The following is a 25,161-nucleotide window of genomic DNA, read 5'->3' on the forward strand; positions in this document are numbered from 1 at the left end:
CTTTTATTGGTCTGAGGTTCGAGCTTTTTGCATAGTATCATTTATTTGATACTACACTACACTCATTTCAAATACACTTAAAATTAGACACACGTGCATACGTGCCCCCTGTTTCCTTCCCGGAAAGCAGTTGTTCAGGAAGGTTGATATATTTAAAAAAAAAAAAAAAAAAAAAAAGAGAGAGAATTTATAATATATCATGCTCAAAGAGAGAGAGAATTGCCAAATCAGTCCTACAACTAAATTGTATATTCGCACATCAATTGAATCCAGTAGCATTACATAGACTGAGGAGTCTGGTGGGGGGAAAAAAACCAAGTGTAAATGGTCTTACTTTGTTGTCTGAAATCTGTTTGGTGAGCATCTCTTTTGGGGCCTGCAGGAGCAAACGCAGACGGATCTCACACTGCTCCATGAGGTGCTCCATTTCCTGCCTCTGCTCTTCCCACTGCATGCTGTCTGTCAGCATGTACTTCAGCTGCTGCTGCCGCACCTCCACGCCGTGCTCGGTATTGTCCCACTGGTTCTTCACCTTCTCCACTGTGGAAGACAATACAGAACATGAAAAACTGAGGTAAACAAACAAGTAGCCATAACTACCACTTAATTCTCAGGACAAGAGGCAATAATACAACTCAAATACACTAGTTTCCATATTCAGTAGTTTAGTTCCCCCATGTAGTTTACACATTCACACAAGCAAACGAAAAATGCAGGTGTTTGGCTCCCTCTTGTTTAAGCGAGTCAGCCTACAAGTAACAACTATTATTTCTGAGATATTTCCAAGGCATTGTTTTACTTTTTAAGTAAAGTTCATGTGGACAGAAAATTCGCTACAGCTGCTCTGCAGATATATGGTAGCAGCAGGGCTCCAAGGAGCACAGGTTTTGGGTGCTGGCTATACCAGCAAGTCATCTTTGTGCATCAGCAATTCAAACCCTTACAAATAAACAAATAAATAAGTACTGTTTAGATCAGGATAGTTTATAAGAAGTGAACTAAGCTTTCCAAACCACTGTCTGATGAAGGGCACTTTCATTCCACCATAGGTTTCTACAGGCTTATGCAGACTACACAGCAGAACAGAGAAGTTATTGATCAAACCCCATTTCCTGCAAGTATCCTGTTCCTCTCTCAATAAATGGAGTTACATTAGATGATTGATACACAGGCTTTAATTTTTAATAAACAAAGGATGAAAAAGACAACATGACAACAGCCTACAACAAAAAATAGTGTGTCAACAGTAAGTCTGCATGTTGGAGAGAAATGAATAGCATCATACCTTTTTCTTAATACTTACAGACCATATTAAAAATTGTATTACTTGAAAGTCTATAGAGGTGGAAACAGGTTTCCCTATTACCTGTCATGACAGTCATTAGGAACATATTATATCACTGGAACTAAAGAGTAAAAAAGCAAACAGACCAAAAAAACCTAAGCTGGATTTCTTGAGCATATCTGTACTCTGAGCAACAACAGGTAGGCATTACATAACACATTCAATATATTTATTGAAACCAGTAAGTATGCAATTGTATTTGAAAACTACCACACTTGATACTCAGGTCACTTCATTCTTCCATGAAGTAAAAATGCCAAAGATTGTGCTTAAGCTAAAAGCACTTAAGTGAAATTTACCCTTTGCACTCTTTATTTTCTTTTTAAACCTTTCACAATTATACGACATCATTATGCTTGATCTGCTTGGGAAGATCTCTTAATTTTAATACATTCAACAATATGCTGTTTAGTTCCACAAAGCGCTCAAAGACTGTGGCAGCAAAGCCCAATTGTCACAGTAACTCTATTACTGGTGGACAAACCCAAAAATCTGCACAATAGAGATTCATCAATTTCAAGCAGGCAACTTTTCGATTAATTTTCAGGCATAACGTAGGTCATGTTGAATGAGAACTTAGAAGAAAGTTTCAGTAACCCAACAGCAAATAATAATTTTTTTTTTTTTTTAAAGATATTACTATATTGGATAAATAGTATGTTCAAAGGAAACCAGCAGCTGCTGGGAGAGATCAGTGGTTTCACCAAAACAGCAAAAGCAAAAACAGCAGGAGTGAAAAAAAAAAAGGCTATAACCCTGTGTGCTGGCTAATGAACAGCAGAGAAAAACCTCTTAAGTGTTTAGGGTCTCCCGACAAAGCTAGAAGGAAAAAATATCCCTGAAAAACAGTTGCCTACAATGGCAACTTGGTTGAAATGGATAGATATTTGATGTTTACATAGTAGTATTATAGAAAGAATATTTCTCAATATACTTCTCCCTATTAATGGCCAGGTTAACCTTATTCTCTGCAGTGCTGACATATTTCCCCTCTCTCCAGTCTCCACCAAAACAGGACAGAAAAATAGTGAAATTCTTGGTAGCCTCAGTGTTCAGTGGGTTCAACAGGTAGGATCCTGGAATAAGTTGTCAGGGGCACCAGTCTGGTATGAAAGGCAGAAAGATTGGAAAGAATTCCTGATGAGACTGTGTTTTTAATTCCCAATGTCTGTGCAGTAATTGGGAGGGAAGTTGCAGGGAAGGAAGCTTTTCTCTGTTTCTGTGCCCCTAGCTATTTGAATAATTAGGCTTCATCTAACAACATACAGCAGGCTAACAGGAGTTTGTAGGACATTGGAATATTCCTCTCAGTGTTTAAACAACAAGATGCCTAAAGCAGCCCTGAGCTTCACTTTCCTTCAAAGAGCAAACTTTTCTTTACAAATGTCAGTAGCAACAAGACCTTCATTTTTTTTCATGTTTCATGACAGACAGCAAAATCTTCACATGCATCTAGAGTATCTACTGGAAGCTTCATCCATGGCAGCATACACAGCATCTCTGTTCCCACCTTGGATAGGCATGACTATAGGGGAACTGAAATTTTCAACATACAATTCCTTTATTCCTTGTTCACCTTTTCTGAAGAATCAAGAATGTTTTGGACTGACCAGATCTCCCCTTGTTGAGTGACTCCCACGGACTACACAGTTAGTATCATCCCCTAAGTTTCCACCAGACCCCTAGTTCTGAGTGGCTGCAAAGCTCAGGCCCTACAAGGTGCTTTAGCTTCTTTGGATCTTACTCCCCCTACCAATCCATAGCTCCTGTGAATCTTAGACAGCAGGTGCCATCTCATCAGACCTTTCAACGTCGCTCTGGGCTTTCTGTTTGACCCCATTATCTCCAGCAAGTCTTACGGACAAAGAAATTCATGCAGATGTAGTAAAGAAAAACTACATTGCAGAGGAGAATGTAAGGAAAAATATCTTTCCATTTTTACTTCTAACTGTGATATTTCCTGCTGCATGAATTTTCTAATCTTAGCAACCATCAAAGCTTAAGATTTCAAAGAACACATTGTCCCTTAATTTCTAATTGTGTCAGTTGTATGCTTTCTTTCGTTAAGTACCAGTAAGAGACATTTTCAAAGGCGGGGAAGGGATGGTACAGGGGTACCTTTAAACTGGAAACTCAATTTTTAAGTACATATCAGTGACTTAAAAGCTCTACTAATTCTCAGTCAACAATTTTGAAAGTACGTACACAAAGTTTTGTCTTAAGACAATACATTCATGCATTTCACTAACTGTCCAGTGCATCAGAGCTCAACAAAAATACAGACAGACGATCAGTTCCTTTTATCAATAAATAAAAAATCCTCATCCCTGGGTCTGTGGCTGTCAAGTAACTCAAATTCTTCATAAGATATTCTGAAATCCCAGCAACAATATTTACCTTCATACTTGGAAAAGTGGCTAGTCAAGAAAACAAGTGGCAATTCTTGTTCCAGGAATTTTCATTAGACTGTTAGAGTGAAAGCCACTTAACTGCTAAGCTTTCGGTTTATTCAAGGAAGACAACTTCAGCTCAAAATCAAGAGTTTAAGAGAAAGATATGAAGATTTTTTTAACTGCCACAGAAAGATTGTATTTGCAAACACAGAATGGAGAAACTTACATTTTTCTGTGATCGCTGTTCTAACATCTGAACTGGAAGCTTTATTTTTCAAATTCTGAGCCAATGTAAAAACAGAATCAAGCTGAGGGTGCCGCTGGTCCAAATCTGCCTTTGTTATCTGTTGAGAATTAAGATATGATTTTTAAGGCCAAAAAGCAGAATTTAGTTAACATCATCTTTTTATTTGTATTTGTAGATAAAAACAAACATGTATGTGTCACCACAAGTAGATGGCTGTTCTGACCATTATTGTAACACTTGAATTGTCACAGCATTATATCACTGCTTTAAAAAGCAAAAATATTCTGAATTATAGTTACTGAAAATACAGAGCTGAAAGTTAACCTGGACAAACCACGCAGTTACCACAGTCATTGCACAGTATTTTCCAGTACCTATTTTTCACTCTCCCATAACTTATTTTTCTCTTACCACATTCCGATCATATATATTTATGAGGGAGGGCGGGGTAGGGGGAGAGAGAGATGGAGAAGGAAAGGAACAGGGAGGAACAATCAGAACATATATTGTATAAAAACCAGTTATTTCACTATGGCAATGTACCAGAAGCCTATGTTACAAGAACTACAGAGTTAAAATAGTTTCCAAAGTTACTGTACATCACATTATTCTTTCAGATTCCAGATTATGTTAGACACCCACAGAAATGGTTTAGCACTTGTTTAGCCTGCAGCTTTTACTCTACAGTTACTCATATTAATTGATATCAAGTCAAATAAAATGAACCTTAATGGTAGCATACATCTCACAAATACTGCTCTTAGTCATGGCTCAGCATAGCATGAGCTATAAACAGAAACAAACATTTACATCATAAGCATTTATGTTACATTTAATCATTTTAGCATGTCTCTGGAATCAGTTTAGTCTAACCATAACACAACAAAACTCATCAGAAACCACTAGAGAGTGGATCATAAAGGTCACCCTCCAAACAAACATGAAGGTGCTCCAAAGTCTTCAGCATAAGCTATAAATTCCCCAGAAGATGTCATTTTCAGGAGGTATTCTCTACATGCTTTGTTAAAAACAAAAAAATAGCAGTGCCTAGCTCTCATAGGGACACAGGAATTAAGAGGAAATAGTAAAGGGGAGAGGAGTGTAGTAACGACAGCATTTAAAGTATTCAAGTTATGTATTTACTGTAGTCAGTTTCTTTTTTCCTTTTTTTTTCTTTTTTAAACACATGTAATTTCCTTTACTGAATGCACAAGCTATTAAAGTGTGAGCCAAGTTTCCAATCCACTGGCCTGCAACAAAAATACATACTTTCATTCGTCCAATAGTCCGATTGATCTCTTCAGTATTTCCCACGGTGACTATGTTTGACTTGAGCATCTGATCAATCAATCCCAACCAGTCAGCCAGCTCAGTTGTAGTTTTATCCAGATCAGCAGGTGTAGAAAGTTCCAAAGCCTGCTGAGTCTGAACAGGAATTTCCAATGAAGAAGATACTAGCACCACCTTTTGGACATCTGAAACAGAGTTTGGGGTTTTTGTTAAAGAAAAAAGTCATGGCCTCATGCAGTTGTGGGAATTAAGAGGGTTTTTGTAATTCTTATAAATATGCAACAGCATCTACAGAGAAAGCACAGCAAAATTTGTATTTGAGGTATTTTAATCACCAGAAACTAAGTAATCAGAAATTCCTTTTGCCTTTTTTTAAAAAAAAAAAAAAAAGCTATTAATTATTTCATTACATGACAAATATTCACCCAAATGATTCAGCCTAAATACAAAACAAACAAGAAGAAAACTTGCAAGGGCAAAATGACATTAAATATAATGGAGTGAAACTAAACACTCTTTGACAGCAAAGGGAATTGACCCATACTAAGCATAAAACCCAATCATTTCATTTAAGATAAATGTCTAAAATTGTCTTCCTCACTTTTGTATTATGTGGCAGAAAGGTTCTCCCCACTCTTGGCTCAGAGTTCACTTAAGCACAAATAAGTTGAGCTACTGCAATAGATGCTTCATGGACTTCGCAATCCACAACTGTCCTAAGAAGGGACAGATGCCTGGTAGTTCAGCCCCATCCTTTCTCTCTTCTTAACCTGACACTGCAAAGAAGTGAGGAGTGAGCTGAAAAGTAACATTCACTCCAGAAGCTGTGTTTGGTTGTGTTCTAGTTCAAAGAAAGTACTATCAATCTGGAGCATGAATATTACACACTTGCCTCAAGCAATGAAATACAGGAGCTTTATTTAACAAACACCCTGTATGAAAGGAAAACAAGCTGAATCAAGGTTTGAAAGCCTTAAAAGTTGTTTTTCCTCCTTTAAATTTTGTTTACTGCTGCTGAATTAAAAAAAAAAAAAAAAAAAAAGACTTAATTTACTGAAGTTCAAGCTGCAAATTTTTTCAGGCAAAGTCTGTCCTTTTTACCTAGTTTTCTAAAAAGGAGATCTGGGCATCTTGTTTACACTCTATCTGCTGATCTGCCTCCAACGACTTGAAAAGACTGCCAGTGTCAGTGTCTGATACAAGAAAGTATCACATTTAGACAGCTTTCCCTACAAGATTCAGGAAGATAAGTATCTAGCAAATGAGAAAGACCTATCTGTGTCCGTACTCAGCTGAAAGATGCAGAATGGCCTTTATTTATGGAAGTGCAGAGAATCTGCATTCACGAGATAGGTTACAAATAATTAGCTGTAGGGAAAGGTTCTAGAGGCTCTTAATTACTAAAAGGCATGACCACAAAGCACAAATTCACAGGAAACCAGGCTGTCACAAACATAGCTATTTTTGGTTTTATTTTGTACATAGTACATTGGCTTCTGATGAGGAGGCCTAAGCTTTACTGAAACGTTCCTCCATTTCAAAACTCTTAGGGGAACTCCAAAGGATTCCCCCAACCCTGAACTGTAGTGTGACTTTTTCTGCATCCAAATGTTCCCTCTCTCCCATAGCAACATGAAGGTAGCCCCAAGTACAGTGATGGACATAATTTCTTATTTGCACTTGTCTAAATTCACAGGGAAGGTTTTCTTTTTGGATTATTTTTGACCAAAAAACAGAATTAAACTCAATACAATTAAGCACAACAGAAGGACTGATCACTCACCAGAAGGCTTTGTCTGTGTAAGACGATGAGACTGCCCAACAAATGTCTCCAATTCTCTCACTCTGTCAGGCACTTCTCTGAACACCTACAGCCAAGAGAGAGGAAAAAAAAACAGTAAGACAACCTATATTAACAGCAAAAAAGTAATCACTTATTAGAAGACAAAATATTCTACACTATGCTTGCTACAATGGCATGCCTCAGAGATATTTCAATGAATTTTTTCAAGGTATCATTTAAAAACAATAAAAATGCCAAGAGGTACTCAGAGTGTTATTTCAATACATTTCAGTGTCTTACCTAAGTCTTCAAGATAAATAAACGGACTGTTGTAGACAGGTTGTTTACACGTTTTTTACTGCCTAAGCATCAAAGCTATGGCTCATTATTTGAGTATGCTTTGAAGGAAAGACGACGCAAAGCATGATTTGTGGTCACCAGTGACAGGAAAGTAAAGAAATAGGGAATTAATTTAAAAAGAAAAATGTTACCACTGAACTCTATTGTAGTGAAGACAAATTTGCCTACTTTGCATTTTAAAAGTTTTTAAAAGACAATGATGGAAATGTAATATACAAAAGGGGGGGAGAATCCCCATTTTCATGGCTGAGTAGGTAAAAACAGATTTTTTTCTTTCCCTAAACTATCAAAAGCCCCAAATCCAGGCTCTGCTTGAAAAAAATCTGGTTTTACTCCAACCAGTGAGTTCTATTCTTCCCATACACTTGCCAATGAGATTGAACACTACAGTTCCTTATTTACAGCAGTTATACTCAAGAAGAATGCCAGACACTTGATAAGATTTTCTCACTAAGTCTTACCACAGATTTGTTTGTTTTTCTCTTAACTGCTGCAAACATTCATCTTTCCTGTACAGCAAAGATTTATTGTGACTCTCTCAATTTGAGAATTAATACATTACCATTTGGCTCACATAAGTGAAATAATTTTGATCCAGCCATTTAAAAGAAAGACAATACAAAAGAAAATTAACAAAAAACCTAAAGCTAACTAAACTAACTAATTCTGATGGAAAAAACGTCCACTGATGTTTTCATGTAGATATGGATTGAGGCACATTTCCTGAAGATGCCTGCATGGCTTCCAAGATATTTTATGTACATCACAGACACACGGAAAGGGAAACAACCATTCTGAGTACACAACTATATTTTCAACTTTGGGTACCCAATGCTGAAGAAACGCACACCTTATTCCACCTCACATTGAGGGACTGCAGGCAATCGGAAAGTCTATCTTTTTCCTGAAGATCAACATTTTTATCCAAAAGCACTTCAGGTTCAGTTCTGTTCAGCCATTCCAGTTTGCCTCCCTGTACTTCCATCTCTTCACCTAAGACCTAAAAAGGACAGAAGAGTTTTAGACTGAAGCAAAATGCACACGTGCTTAAGGAAATGGGGTGGGTGCGTGTTAGGCAGAGAAGCTTTCCTCTAACTCAAATATTTAGAAATTTCCCTGGAAATACATACCAGAAAAGCTTCTATTTTGGTTTCTACGCTCTGTCTAGAAATTATTAAAACATTTATTCAAATATCAACATTTATTGCTAACTGGAAAAAAAAACCACAAAACCAGGAGATCACTGAACAGAGTACCCTGCTAAAATAAGCACTATACCAATAATGTCTTTCCTAGATTTTCAAGGGTCTACCTTAAAAGAATTATTTTTTTAAACATGTTATATCCTTTTTAATTGGCTGCTCCAGAAGCTCTATTTAGAAATCTCCTTCTCATTCCCAGACTGTATTTATTCCTGACTGATCAGTTGACATCTGTTATTCCCACTTCCCTAGTACCAGCAGCCTTTAATAGCTCATCTTCCCTACACTTTCTTATTCTCATAATCATATCACTTGTCATTTTTTTCTTTTTTGACTAAACAAAACAAAGCAAGCTCCAAGTTTCTTTGCAGATAAGGAGTTCTTCACCATCCTGATCAGCTTAGCAATCTTACTTAGTACCTGTTCTATTGCAAACATGCCTTTCCTTAATATACATAACAAAAATTGCACACACATTCTTGCTTTCACAGGGCCAAATTGGTACTTAATAATTCCCTACCAGTGTTTCTCTGGCAAATTCTGCCATTTCCTCCCTTATTCCAGTTCTGCCTTTCACTTCAGGCATCTAATTAAGGTAGATAACAAGAAAAATTAAACTTTCATGATAGACAGACAGCCAATACTCAACTACCATGAGACAATTTGTTTAGGCAAACACAACAACTACTTTACATTGTTTATACACATTTGTTGGAAATTCAAGCCTTTCTACCTGGTTTGGTCTAACAGAGGTTGATGGGTTTTTTTAAATTACTAATTTGTTTAAAAAATGAGCAAGTAGGTTTCTTGGATTCACTACACCTTCCATTCTTTTATGATTCCAGAAACATTTTCTTTCACATATCCCACAAACCAAAGATACTTTGTTGTCAAAGCTAGACACAAAATAAACAGGAAAAATACACACATACATATGTACCCAAGTTACCTGAAACGACCAAAACACTTATAGTTTAAAAAGCAGGTTAAACAAAATCTTACACATGCAAAAGTATTAAAGCTGCCCAGTAAATGGGATAATTGTGCTTACTTATCATTTTAAGGTTATTGTCTTTTTCCTAAAGTTTTGACAATTATGAAGTTGACTTGGGGCCAATGAAATTCCACTTACTCAATTTTATCACTCGTACATATATTTCTCACACTCTGATACATAGCCACCGTCTTCTGGCTAGATAACACAGTCATCAACTCAACTCAACTTCATTATGAGATGCATCTTGCCTGTGTAAGTAATCTCACAAAATGTCTCATATAACCATAATATTTCTTTGGCTATTTACAATGTTAAAATTCCCCTCCCCAAAAGACGTGTCCTGATAGTTTGCACAAGACATAGATGTGCATACACGTATACACACTAATTGATCTTGCCTGTAATTCTCGCAAGTTTTCTTCATGGTTGAATGTAAATCTCGTGTCCAGAGCATTTTCTACATTTTCCAACCAGCAACGCAGCTCATCAAGCTTCTTTCTGTACTCTATCAGCTGCTGATTCTCCCCTTTTAGTCTTAAAAAGGAAAACAAAAAACCCACATGCATTTCCGCAGTGAACACAGCATGTCAGTCCTACGTTACTTCTGTTCTGATGTAACAGTCACGTGGTTTTCAGTGGTTGAAGCATTTTAAATGATTCGTTTTGGTATTCAAAGGATTCTATCTTCATCATTAAAATACAAGATACTTGCGAGTTAATACTGCCACCTTAAAAATAGATAAATTTCAGTTCCAAAGTCACAAAATAGACTTTTAAAAGTCTTCAAAAACCATTAAGCATAAGTAACAGTAATAACACATTCAGGCCTAATCATTGTAAGCCACCACAAGGCCAATGTTAGTGAAAGTATTAGAAACATCCCTAAACCCTCGAAGGGAAAAATTCCTTAAATGACACAAAGCTTAAACAGAACTTCTCAAATTAAATAATTAAGAAAAATATTATTACATTTCTGAATGTATCAGGAGATGTTAAAAACATATAATTATATAAATGGCCTCCAAAAATAACTATTCATTCCAGGGACTATCCTTATATATTTTTTAGCAGTAAGAACTGAGGGGTGAACTCAGTCCCAGATATGCTGAAAATTTGTATATTTATCTCTGACAACTTTGATCTTTTGAAGTAAATTTAAGGCTACTTCAAAATGGATGTTCATTTTGTTCAGAAAATACCTAGTCAGATGGATTAAATCATTGCAAACACAGACCTAAAGATTTTATTTTCTAGAATTGTGGAAATTCAAGACCAATACAAGTGTTTCAATTAGTGTATCTTTGACAATGCGAAAATAAAAATCAAGGTAATGTACTCACAGTTCAGCCAGAGAAAGTAACTGAGTATTCCTTCCTAAAAAAAGTCTGGCTTAGCAATGAAGTGATTTTAAAAACAAAGGAAAATTGTAAGAAAAGAAGTTTTGCGGTTGTCATTTGGTGGGTTGTGTTAAACACAGACTCACTAAGCAGTCAATTACGGGTGCATTTATGAGAAATTGGTTCTAGAAGACAGTTCAAAACACAGAGGTCTGAATGTCAGAAAAATTCAGATTGACAGCGTGCAATAGAATGCACTATCTCTCTCAGTCTTCTAAATGAGATTCTCCTCATCACATCTGGTCAGACATCCAAATTTCTGATTAACTTATTACCTCTGTTGTCTATCCATGACCTCTGCAGTGATTGTTTTCCAGCGTCTATTCAATCCCACCAGCTTCTCCTGCAGGAAGCTCCCATCTGTAGCAGACAGTTTCTGTATGATACCTTCTCCAGTTCTGTTCAATGCTGAAACACTTGTCTGATGGCTGCTGACTCCCTCTTCAAGTTCCTGTCAGAAACGTAAAAGCCACACAGAATTTTATTACTGACCTAAAGTGACTTTGATCTGTGGCTTCTAATATGCAGGGTGAATCCTGGGTGCATATTATTTTACTAAAACAGGCACTTAAAGTTGTCTTACTTAAAATTGGATGCTGTTGATTTAAGATATTAAGAGTCTGTTGTTGAATCCAGTTCAATTTTCTAATGAGTGTCATAAAAAGATAATGACACAGAATAGGCTGCCGAATACTACTTAGAATCACAGGAATTCATTTAAACCATCAGTGCTAGAATTCACACTCATGTTTGATTCCTTTCCTCTTGAAGTACAGCACTTTCTAGTAGTGCTAACAGATGGTATGACTTTTTTTTAACCAGTTCCTTTCATAACCTATGCCCCTATTTCTCTAACTGAACAGCATTTTAGGTAGGATAATTATGGCTGTGCTGCCATGGTCCCCAGACATCACAGAAAATCCATGAAACTAAACGAAGTCAGAAGATATCAGGATCAAACCTTCAAATATCCCTAACCACTACAAAAACCTTACGTTGTTAGTTAAAGTTCCTTTGCAACTAGATCAGGAATAAGATGATTCAAGAAAGAGAAGGGAAATGCCCTGGAAGAAAACTCTAAGCAGCAACAAGGATAAAATACAAACCGTATGTCAGGCAGAACATACCTTTCTTTCACAATACATACCTAACTCTTGGATAACCATTATTCCCAGAAAAAAAAAAAATTCCAATCCTTAAAGTTATGTTTTCTTCTCCTTATTTAAAAGGAAGTAAAGTAATTTAGCTAAACAGAACAGCTTGCTCTTCCATAATAATGAGCTAGAAAGACATCAGGGAATTAAATTCCAGAATTGAAGTCTGAAACAATCATACCTAAGACGTCTGTAATTGGAATCTTCACTTTTTCTAGATTGCTTATACAAGGCAGGATCTTGCAAAGTCATTAGTTCAAAGCAATAATTTGCTAACTTATAATCGACCATCGTTGGGGTCCATTTTTTTAATTATGAGTAGAAAGTAAGTGAAATAATATACTGGATTTCTTAACTGATCAACATTTTTAAAGCTGTAATGAAACTTAGAAAATAACAAAAATTATGCCAACATTTGTATTTATCAAACTCTCTCAAACCCATCCATACTAAGAGCCATCATAAAACCCCATACTGTAAGCAGGAGTTGAGCTCTTCCCCAAGAATCTTTTTAAACTGCAATTGAAAAAGAAATTTTAAGAGTTACCACTTTTTAAAGTGTACTTGCATAGCCTCATTTCAAATCTGTATGTCTATATAGAAAGCTAGATTTTTAGATAAAAATCTAGACTTGCTTGCTTTCTGCACAATTCATACATACCTGCTGATGCAGCCCAGCTGTCTGCAGGTCCAGGTTGCCATCTGGACCACGGGCATCGGCTAATAACACTTCAGCTTCCGTTATCCAGTGGGAGAGGTCATTGAGATCACAGTGGAACTGCCTCCATGCCTCAATCGCTCTGTCAAAGCCACTGTTTGAAAACAAAACATTGAAAAATTATCCAAACTGTTTCAGTGAAAAGGCTGCGATTCCTACTGCAGTGAGTAGAAACAGAAAGGTTAATGTACAGCCTGGTCAACAAAGCCCTGGTGCTGAAGGCTTCCTGACGTCGTAGCAGCTGGTAAAAGCCAACAGCACAGACTGTCATTAACTTCCAGCTGAAGGAAAAAAGGGCAGTCCTAAGCAAACTTTTGTTTCTATCACTTAAAAAATAAAGATTGATTAGCTGCATCAAATTGGTCTGCAGAACCCTTTTTTTCTTTATTATAAAACAGATCAGATATCAGTGTGGAACATGAAATATGATTAATTGCTTAGATTTATTTTTTTTATTCATAAATGATGGGGTGCTGGTGCCTGGAATTTAATGAGTGAAGGTGATTTTGATTATATAGAACTGATTGTATTACCAGTGGGCCTGCATAAGTTGGTCTTATACAATTTAATCACACAATAATTTACCAGGCATTTCATTATTATAACCATCTTTGCAGCCTCAAATTAACGTGTAGCTTCACTTGAAGGGCAGCATTTTCTAGCATGGAAACAGGCTGAATTATCACAGTCAGGAGGTTGTTTTTAACTAAAATGAGAGTTTTACTGTGCTAGCAAACTAACAAAAACACCCTATGAATGTGAAATAAGAAAGCCATATTAGAAAGACATAGAGTGGCTTGCTTTCTATTTGTTGATTACTAACTCTATGTTACCATTATAAAGCAAATAGGACAGATGTCTCAAAGGACACAGGACTCAAACAACATGAACTCTATATCAGCGCCAACAGACTGGATAGTCTCCCATACCAATCTAATAAAAAAAGTTGTCTTTAAAGACATGGGAGGCCAGGTCTCCTGCTCATCAGAGGAGACTCTAATGTGACAGAGGAAAGATCTCATCTGCAGCCCATTATTTTTGTCTTAAACAATTCCAACAGCAAAGACTCCAGGGTTACCACTTATATACAGATGCAATCTGAAATTAGCAGCTTAACATCAAAGATACCCAAACTTTAAAGAGCTACGATTGCATCTATTTTCTTCACTAATTAAATTCAATAATCCTAGAGTTACTACTGAGATTATTTTCATCAAAGTTTTATCTCATTTTTATCAAGACATCCATATTTCTTGGCACATACAGAGCTTTTTTCAAGTGGCCCAATTCTAATAACGAAGAAAGCCTTAAAAATCTCTCTAGAGAGACCCTACCTCCTAGTTCTACTGCTTCAGTTTCCTATGCACATCTCAGTTCGATACTCCAGACCAACCTGTAGACTGACCCCAAATCTCATTCTCCTTTTAGTTCTCAGGTACATTTTAGTCTAACTGAACGTACTGTCTCACAATAGTATCTCATTCCACGTTTAATGAGAAGAGATATTCTAAGCACTTAAAATAGCCTAAAAAAATACTTTATTGGCTTCCTTCAAAATTAAAGTTTCTGGGGGAGTTTTGAACACGTTATTTTTTCAGAATTCAGAGTTTTAAAACTTTAGAGGTTAAAGCTTTGTATCTCAAAATGTTCTCTCCTGCCATTTCTGTTGTGAGCCCACAGTTCCATCAGTATTTTGAGCAACAAGATGAAATTTCACTCTGGTTTTGAGCCAGATACATGTACTGCTGTTTCACTACAGACTGCCTCAGCGGAAAGATAAAAGTACCAAAGTCCTATCACTACAACACCGAGACTTGGCTACTCCTAGCCTCCTCCACAGAAATCCACTTGTTTCCAAATCAGAGCTCATTTCCAAGTCACCAACATTTTAAGCACTGGCAGAAAATCCATGGCAGAAGGAGCAGGACTAGCAAATCAGCATCATTACAAACCGCTCAACAAAGAATTAAGCCTATACATACACACACAAAACACACAGACTTGACTGCACACATACGTTCAAGTCAAATTGAAGTCAACGGGATTTAGTTGAACACCTAAAAGCTTTGCCAAGTACAGTTTAATTCAACTTGTGCTTGGCTACATCAGAGCTTTTATCAAAGGTTTAACTACTTAGCTGGCACTCAATCATAAAATCATTACTGCCTCTGAAAACTAAATCAATCTTTTGCCGAAAACTTCAAATGCTCCACCCACTCCAGGAAGAGAAAAAAAGCTAGAGATTATTAAGGAGATAGAGTCTTCTAGCCTTCTTGCTTATACTGGCAACACTGGGAAAAGCAAGAATAAACTTGGTTAAAAATTCTTCTTAGTAACAGAAGGGGTATAAAATACTAACGGCAAAATACAGGATTTTAATATTGATGCTAATATTGTCTTCATTAATCAAAGTATATCCTTCTATTAAAATTGTAGCACTTAACATATTCAGGAAGCTACGCACCGTTTTAGCTTAAATTGATGGTACAGTAGTCCCTTTTGTATGAAAATCACACCCAGTATTATTCCTATTAAGATGCAAAGCTTACAAGCTTTACAAATTTTATGAAGTTCAAGATTAATTTGTATTCAGTGAACCAACTGAGAAGATAATCTGTTGTAATTTTGTCAGCTAATCATAAACATTGAACTTACTCTTAGATACACTTTTTCAATGGGAAAACTAGGTTTCCAGTTAACCCTGGCTATTTAATAAAATAATATTTAAGTAGTAAATGAAATTGCACTCATAATTACAAAAGGATAATATTAGTTAAAGCTTCTCAATTAAGTTGGGGGGGGGAGGAGAAGCATAATTAAAGTTTAGTGCATGTCATACCTATGAAGACAACAAAATAGCTGCAGGCATATAAATACAGATGGGCACCAGATTCTGGAGCACTCGTCTCCAAACACAGCAGGTAACCACAGGCAGCTAGCAAGAGCACAGAAAGTGGTACCCAGCTGGCACCTCTATTTGTTTTCAAATTAAAAAATAGTGCAACAAGAGTGTCTGCTGAGTTATTAGAGATCTTGATGCTTAACTGATCCAATGGCCCAGAATTTCTGGAAGTCTCTGCTTAGACAATACCACCAACCGATTTTTATATTCCTACACATACACCAGTGCTCTGAGAAAGGTTTTGAAACATCAGCTTACATAACACACACTTCATAAAAATATCTCTTCAAAATACACTACCAAATGTGTTTGATATCAGATTTCTGGTGATACTAAGCAAGCAAACATAGCTAGACATTACTTTGTGCTATACAGACCTTCCGCGTTAGCCATCACCTTACATCACCATTAAAAAGAAAATACTGTAAAAGCAAATTAACTACAGTATGAGCCTTTGCATTTAAGTTTCATAAAATAATTTTCAGTCATTAAGGTTTTTTTTGCATAGCAGCAATCTCAGTGTCTACTGCTGTTTACAGTGCGAGTACATCTTCAGCTTAGTGGTAACTTCCTGAACACATACTTTCACCAATTCCAACTTAAAATGCCTTTCTGACACACTTTTCCAAGTTTGACTAAGTGGTATTGAGTTTGTTTTTAAACATTTAAAGATGTTTCAGATAATAAGGCATCTTCAGTTTAGAGCATCTTCTATAAGGGGTGAGGGAAATTCACATCTTAAGTTTAAACTTTTTTTTTTCTCCACTTTTTTTGCACAAGTGAAATTACAGAAAGGAAATAGGAAATACATTTTTCTTAAGCATTGATTTCAGTATTCTCTTCTTCTCTCAACCACAAAATTTTCTAATATGGCCATCTCTCATCTTCAATTATTTACCACAAAGATTATTGATAACTATCCTACATGCTGTATTTTAAAAAGAACCTATGCTTTCAAACTCCTTCCCTCCTTCAAAAGCAGCCTTGAATTCTTTGTTAAAAGATGCCTTAACTCAACATCTTTCTTGTATAACTTTGCTCTGTGATAGCTTTACAAAACAAATTTTTTATGTTTTATAAACAAAATATGCTATTATATAAAGTAAAAACAATCAGCTTCATAAAAGCACACAAACTACAATTTGCATGTTAACTGTTTTGACATTCAAGAATTCTGGCAATTATTGTGTAATACTAACATATTAAAGCTAATTACTCCCAAATGCTTTATCTTCATCATTAGGGTACATTTGTAAAACACTTATATTCAAGTACACAAAATATTTACCACGTGGTCACGGAAACCAAACATCCTTGACTTACCACTTACGATCATTATACATTCTATTAATTCTATCCCATTCTGCATTCAACTGGGTTAGCGCATCTCCTATTTGTATCGCCTCAGGTCCAGATGCTTCTAATATAACATCAGGCTGCTTCTCATGTATGACTGCAATTTGATCCCCCAGTTTATCCAAAATATCTTTTACATTCTGCAAGAACAGTAATGACATAAGCCATTAGTAAAGTCAACACCAGCAGGAAATAATAATAAAAAAAAGGGACCAAAAAGTAATCTCTTCAAAACACTGTTCCAAAAATCAGTATCTACAATAAGACCTTAACCATCAGCATCAGCAGTTTACAGATTAAATCAGTTTTAGCAACTGGACTGAATAGTCCATCACACCTTTTTAAGCATATGTCCTTCTCAGTTTTTTATGAAGAGGATGAAATATGTTATATATCCAATCTGTTCCTGAGGAAAAAGGGGCATACCATACCTCTCAAAACAGCAGCATCTCCATTCCTAAACAAATCTGCCCCGTGACATAAAGACACTGAACATATTCCTTCCTCATGTAAAAAATGAGCCACAAAACATGAATTTATTATGCTTTACATAACCTCTCATATGCACAGAACTGCAAAAGCATAAGCTACATAAAAGTTTTAGAGTTAAACGACAAAGTTAAAGCAATCTATCTCAAATATCATTGAACTGGGATGCGAAAATACCTTTAAACCAGATGCTGTTGTAAGACTGCCTTGGTATTCAGAGGACAAACAGTCCATGCAAACAGTGGAATTTACTTATCTTTTTGAATTTAAAACAGTAACACTTCTCAAAATTCTATGCTCTGCTATTTGCTTCTTCTGAAAAAAAAACATCCTTAGAATATACCAAAATTTCAAAATCAGATGAGAGACCCGCACCAAAATGAAGTATTTTAAATCCATCTTAACATAAACACTCCTAACTGTACTTAAGGGAGCACAGAAGCAGAGTAAACAGGGACAAGAGTCACCCGCTTTGTCAAAGGTTGGCATCACTCCCCTATTTGCTTTTGAAAATTATGCCAAAAAAACCCAAATACAAAAAATGAAAGCATGTACACAGTAGGTCAGAAAAGCAGGTCAGAAAAATGGACTGAAATTCTGAAAAGCTTTTAAAGGGCCCGTATAACAGCTGCAGAAACCGTTGATCTAACACTAGGTGAGAGGCAAAGCCTGACTATCTCAAATATAAGGACACATGGACCCCACTATGCTTCCCAACCCACATAGGTATATCTACCTGCACCACATCATGTGCAATTCTCTCAACTCCAATGGATGTTTTCTGTGGGAATCTCTGTATCGTGCTCCTTTGCATGCTTAAAATTAAGCAGGACTTAGACTTCAACATACTTAACTCCCATTTGACAGCAGGATTCAATATTTTCAAACATATTTTCTTCATCCCCTTTTGAAGGGCAAAATCTTTACTACTACTACTTCATCATGAATCACAGTTAAATCCACTGGCTGGCAATGAGGAGAAGTGGGAGCTTAACATTGAGCACTTATCGATGCTTTGCTAATCAGAACAGGTACCATTGTCTGGTGGCCTCATATATAGCTTCACACAAAAGTCAAAATCTCCTTTTCTCCCTCTTCCCATGTGAGCAATTGTTTTCACATGACACAGAGAGTAGCTGTATTGAGATGACCAAGCAGGAACATAAGGAGATTGGCTTTAGCATTTCTCTACATATTATGTAGACAATGTGATGAAAAACACAAGTTTCTCCAACAAAAGTCATCCAACCCTTCTCTCCAAACCTCCCACCCAGCTTCCACACTGTTCCATTTTGTATCAGATTCTGCATAAAAGAAAAATTAGCCACAAAACTGTCTCATTATTTAATTTTCAGTGCATATTGGTCCAGTATATACTGAGCAAAAATACAAATACAGCTATACAGTCACTGAAATGTTTGTTGGGCTTTTTTTCTGCTATTCTCCCATTCTTCCCTCTGAATATAATGTTTAGGCATGCAGTACCTTTAGTGCATCTTCCTGAGTGGAAAAATCCTCATAGATGCCAGTATTTAGCTCTGGTGCATTCAGCAGCAGTTCCACATCAGCCATGGCCAGCAAGACTTTGTTGATTTCAACCAAGTATTCAGCTGAAAAAGGCAATGTCCTAACCCCTGTGGCAAAGTGGCCTTTTAACCTCTGCTGGACAGGGATTGCCTGAAAACATGAAAGTTCATTTTATATTTCAAAGAACAAGCAACTTTATGTAACTTTGCTAGAAAGGTTTTTGTTTTGTCTTTTAATGTAGAAAAGTACTTACTCTGAATATAGTATACTGATTTAGGATTTTTTTCATAAATTCTGAAAGCTGCAAGTCCTGCAGAGAACTGTTTCTATATTTATTTTAAAAGTTAGAAAAAAGTAGATATCATGCTTTACAATGACCCTGTGTTGTTCTTTATTGAAACTATAGGGACTGCTGTTTCTCTCACCTTAGTCCTTACTGTTTCCAGAAATTACACTTCTTGATCAAGCCTGTATCTAGTTGTGATTACACCCCACTGTGTGTTCCCTTCATCATCAAGGACTCCCAGAAGTTACCAATTTACTGAAGCAGACTTTTTCTCCCTCTCCACACTTTTTTCAGTAAGCGTCCCCCACCCACTTTTTCCCAACCATTTTTTAAATAAATTAGTGCTCCACCAGTAGCACAATATGCTTTTTGCAGCAATAAAAGACACTAACTCCTCAAGAGCTTGGCAATTGTTATCTCTGGCTGTTCGACCAGGCTATCTAGCCAAGTACCATGTTAGCAGATAAGAAAGCAAGAACAGTAATTTAATGAAGCTTTTTCTTGGATCGTAAATGATGGCCTGGATCTGAAGCATTAGGAATCCAGCTTCAGGAAGCTATACTCTGCCATGCCTGGCAAAGGTAGCAGGGGCAGGTGAACCAGATAGTCTGAAGACTGAAAGCATTCTTTTGCTGAAAAGGTTTCTTGTCCAACAGGATTCTGTTACCATCTCTGAAAACAGCCCAGTTCTTTAAAATCAGCAAGGAAAAAGTAAACCCACCTCCAAATACTGAAGAATTCAAGCAACTTTTAAAGCCACCATCCTGTACTCAGTGAATTTGAGTCAAGCAAGACAAAAACAGCAGCACTCGACTGTATGATTTACTAACAGCTGAGAATACACTTAAGAGCATGAAGATTAAATGTAAGTTCACAGCAATTTCAGCCAGTGAATTTTACTTTGCAATTAGTCTGGGTGCACACATGCAACTTGCAGGCACAGCTGAAAACCAGTAAAATATTCAGCTCTACTAACATAGTTGTTTGCAAACACCTGTCTGTATCTTCCTCCTCCACATGTTTCTGAGCATTTCAGTTAATTTGAGTGACATATTTGAAATCTAACATATGCAGCATGTGTAGTGCAAAAGGAAAAAGGATTGCAGTAGAAAAAGTATGTTCACATATTCACCATTCAGGATTTCTTCTCATGCACTGAATGTTCCTAAGGATTTTCCTTGTTTTGTATTGGTTTGGGGCTTTTCCTTTTCTTTTTTTCCCTTTTTTTTTTTTTTTTTTTATTAAAGTAGACAGTCATCCCTGGGGACACAGTACTTCCACAAGACCTTTACCACCAAACATGGTATGCTTTCATTCATTGCACACCAGAGAAATAGGATGTACAGGCACATAAGCATAAATTGAGTCTACTGAGAACAAGTATTACAGACAAGCATCATAAAATACTCAGCATTGCTTTTGATTCAGTAACAGTACAGCAAGCAAGCATCACAATAAAAAACAAACTACTCCATATGCTTTAGTTACAAATCCAGCACCTTGGTCCCTGATGCTCACCCCAAACGTATTTTTTTGAGGCGTTGTATATATTTTGTCAGCTTCCATCACTGAAATTTGGAGCAAAAGCCCAAGGCTTAGACAGTAGTATGACTTCCTGTGGAAGGAGAGGTCCTAGCTCCCAAGAAATCAGACAAAGCTTGTGCAACTCAAAGTATCTTTTACCCAGCAATGTGGAATAAGCCTGGGTTTGAACAAATACCAGGATGCCTGCTGCAGCACAGTCGCCTGCAGCATCTTCACAAGGTATTTTCTATAACTTTCCATCATCCCACAAGTCCCCAAATGAATAGGTCACTGGACTTCATAGCTTTCTACTTCCCACACATTACCTCCCATTAGAAAAAACTTGCACAAGATTTAAAACAGCATCTGTTGGCATGCAGCAAATGTGTTTTCCAGTTGTTGCCAACAATGACATATACTGGAACTTTCTGCTTCCCCAGTAGCACCATCCTGGACCAGGTTGTTGCTCTTCTGCAAAGCAGTGAATTCCTCCTGGTGCTGTTCCTGCAGAGTACACCTCATTACTAATCTCCTCCAGCTGCCTCCCATCAACAAGAAGATGTTTCCTCCTTTCACAACCCTCCTTCTTAAAGGTGAACATATGTAAGTGTTATAAACACATTAGTGCTTTACTACAGCCAAGTTTTAATTGTTCAGCTGTTCTCTACCTTGCATTGCAGACTGGCAGTTTCTAAAATGCAGCATAAAGTACTAAGAAAATGGAAGAGCAGAAGTTTCACATAACTGTCTCATACAAATCAAACATCTAAGTGTCACAGAAACTGGTTTTTAGGGTTTGGGTTTAGTTTTTTTTAAAATTAAAAGAAAAAAACAGGCAAGCAAACGCTTTTCTTAAGCACTCAAATAAAAAGTTAATAAATTATTTAGGAGGAGATCTGACTGGATGACTTAATAGCTCTTTTCTACTTTTATTTCAGTGGTGACAGTGCATGTTTATTAAATTTTGCCTCTCTAACTATTAGGAAAAAATCTAAGACTGGATATGGAATTGGCTGCATGGTTGCACTCAAAGAGCTGCGGTCAACAGCTTGATGTCCAAGTGGAGACCAGTGATGAGTGACTCCCCAGGGGTCAGTATTGGGACTGGCACTGTTTAACAGCTTTGTTGGTGACATGGACAGATTTAGATTAGATGTTAGAAAGAAATTCTTTACTTCGAGGGTGGTGAGGTACTGGAACAAGTTGCCCAGAGAGGTTGTGGATGCCCCCTCCCTGGAAGTGTTCAAGGCCAGGTTGGACGGGGCTTTGGGCAACATGGTCTAGTGGAGCGTGTCCCTACCCGCAGCAGGGGCGTTGGAACTAGATGATCTTTAAGGTCCCTTCCAACCCAAACCATTCTATGATTCTATGAAAATACTCAGTTATTAGTGCATATTCTATAGATAAGGCCTCTCAATGAGAGCTGCTAAAAATAATTTTAATTCAGCGGTCAAATAAAAATTTGTTTCCTCCTACACTTGGAATCTAGTTTGACCTGCAATTCAGAAATCGGTTTCAGATTTTCTTCCCCTTTTACATTTAAATATATTTTGAAACAAAATCTACCAAAGGTTCAACTCAAGGAGATATTCTGACTTTCTTCTTAATGGATTTTTTGAAAAAATTGCCCAAGAAATTGACATAAAATTAAATAATTTACCTTGCATGTTTAACTACATAAACATTTTAACCAGAAGTGTTTACTCAGTTTAATCTCAGATTACCGCACATTACTTGTCTTTGCAAACAAATAACTTTTTGATTAGAAATGCTCACATTTTACCATTCCTTGACCCTTCTCTCTCACACTCAAAATATTTCATAGTCATTTTTCTAGGAAAATGTTTCCCAAAGCTAAAATCTTATGTCCATTTTATTTGTTCTTCTAGGTTAATTAATACAGTCAGTAAGCATCGTATTTGTGGGCAATGTAGCTAATGGTTCATATTTAAGTAACACAGAACCTTCCCTATAAGAAGCACAATAGGCAAACAAACATGTTTTCTTTATTACAGGAATAATACTTCAAGAGCCTTCAAGATGGTGTCTGTGTTTCAGTTTATAGGAAAAACTGCACTGTGCCTGCAACAGCAAATTCACTTACCATCTGCAAAATTATCATTTTCACTTCAAAACGGTTTTCTAAAACCTGGAAAAATCTCTCAGGAACTTTAGTCAACTAATTACCTCTGCAATTTAAGGTTTAATTTTTCCTTTCCCTCATTCTGAGCCAAGTGAGAATACAGCAATTTAAATAAAAACTAAAGCAAAGTTAGAAAAGAAGGAACTCAAGGAGATAGAAACTTCTGATGCAGGCTTTTCGAGCTAACAGATTTGTGGCAAAACAAGGGTTATTCAGAAGTATCTGCTATGCAGAAGGGTTACCAATATTTCAGAGACACTTAACTCCATAATCCCTAGAAGCATACATGATGAGGAATATTTATGATCCAGCTACTGCCAGCAAATCAATATATAGATATATATGACCTTCAAGCACCATAAATCAGTCCTCTCCTCCACACTCATTTACAAAAACATAAATAATGTATTACGTAAAATCTAAATTGGAGTCTCCTCCCCAGCTTGGTGGCTGAAATCTTTCTTTCCATCCCTGTTTGTTCATCTCAAACACTAGTTTCTCTTCCTCTGCTCACCGAACCTTCCTTACATCAAGGTGAGGGGTTGAGCCAGCTGTACACCAGTGGGTCAAGAATTCATTTAGTGCCTCTCAGTCCTGAGCTAAGATGAGCAAAAAGCACTGCAATTTGCTATTTGGTAGTCTGGAGGCCCTATGGATACATCCAGGGTTTCCCTTTCCCCACCTTCATCAGACGTCCCTACTGGCTACAGGAGGAAGAGGAGGCAGGGTGTTCAAGCACAAAATAGATGGTAAAAATTGGGGAGGGGCAGTTTCTGTTGCAGATTTTTAGCATTACAGTCCTGTGTGTCATTGTCCCGTGTATCCCCACACCCCCCCCAGTGCTGAAGGTAAGTCAAGTCTGGTTTCTTGAAGAAAATTGTGGAGCAACTGTGTTCATCTAAAATGATGATGATATTTGGGAACACTATTTCTCCCTTCAGAAATGGTATAGACACACACTATTTTTGGTGTTCAAGATCAATTAGTAAAGCAGGTGAAAGAACAAGCCATAAAAGTAAAATATCGTCACCTGAGACAGGCTGGCTTACAACTCAAATATCAGAAAGCAAGAGGCACAGGCACCTCAAGCAAAAGCAGCAGTTTCCAAGTTTCACAGCAGTAATGAAAACTGCTGTAGTCATTTCTGAAAGCCTAGCTGACTCAGTCAGACTAGAAAACTACATCTGGAAGTATAAGGAAATTTTTACACAACTAATCCTGAGAAAAGATAACGTTTCTCCATCAATAGTCTATTGTAATTGCTATGGTAATCCATATTTACATGATATTCTGCATTCAGCACCCAGATACCAAAATGCAGCAATCCAGCAGTGCCAGGGATTAGCTGCAGAATATCCTTAAAGAAAAGGGCTTTATAGGAGGCCAAGGATCTTCCTTAGAGAAGATCAGTCAACCTGCAGTGAGACCAACAGTGACAAGGAAGACCGGTCTGTAGCACAACTGGACTACTCCCATTAGGAAGGAACCATCCATGTGGACCCTTTTCCCTGTTCAGCCTGGTAATTGATCCACTCAGAGCAGCTGATGGTCAAACAGAAAAACTGAATCATGTTGTTTTACTTTAAATGTGTATAGATACCCATTTTCTTCAAACAAATTCCCTGGCATCAGTCAGGTCCCAAGGAATCATAAAATGGTTTGGGTTGGAAGGGACCTTAAAGACCATCTAGTTCCAACCCCCCTACCATGGGCAGGGACACCCGCCACTAGACCAGGTTGCCCAAAGCCCCATCCAACCTGACCTTGAACACTTCCAGGGGTGGGGCATCCACAACCTCTCTGGGCAACCTGTTCCAGTGCCCCACCACCCTCACAGTAAAGAATTTCTTCCTAACATCTAAATCGACCCTCCTGCAGCTTAAACCCATTACCCCTTGTCCTGTCACTACACTCCCTGATAAACAGTCCCTCACCAGCTTTCCTGTAGGCCCCTTCAGGTACTGGAAGGCCGCAATTAGGTCACCCCACAGCCTTCTTTTCTCCAGGCTGAACAACCCCAACTCTCTCAGCCTGTCCTCACAGGAGAG

The 25,161-nt window shown here is 37.2% G+C and overlaps 1 protein-coding gene across 6 annotated transcripts in view; it reads right to left on the minus strand.

The window, feature by feature from the left end:
* The window catches only part of UTRN (utrophin), a 389,659-nt gene that overhangs the window by 224,267 nt on the left and 140,231 nt on the right, over nt 1–25,161 (minus strand). For all 6 annotated transcript variants that reach the window (XM_054819386.1, XM_054819387.1, XM_054819385.1 and 3 more), the window contains 10 exons: nt 19,119–19,310; nt 17,112–17,284; nt 12,830–12,980; nt 11,290–11,465; nt 10,016–10,151; nt 8,269–8,418; nt 7,059–7,143; nt 5,255–5,460; nt 3,965–4,082; nt 335–540 (listed from right to left, as the gene is read on the minus strand). In XM_054819386.1, coding sequence (XP_054675361.1) covers nt 335–540; nt 3,965–4,082; nt 5,255–5,460; nt 7,059–7,143; nt 8,269–8,418; nt 10,016–10,151; nt 11,290–11,465; nt 12,830–12,980; nt 17,112–17,284; nt 19,119–19,310 — 1,593 coding nt within the window. The remainder of the gene's footprint in view (nt 1–334; nt 541–3,964; nt 4,083–5,254; nt 5,461–7,058; nt 7,144–8,268; nt 8,419–10,015; nt 10,152–11,289; nt 11,466–12,829; nt 12,981–17,111; nt 17,285–19,118; nt 19,311–25,161) is intronic.

This window comes from Grus americana, chromosome 3, assembly GCF_028858705.1.
Source record: "Grus americana isolate bGruAme1 chromosome 3, bGruAme1.mat, whole genome shotgun sequence".
NCBI lineage: Eukaryota > Metazoa > Chordata > Aves > Gruiformes > Gruidae > Grus > Grus americana.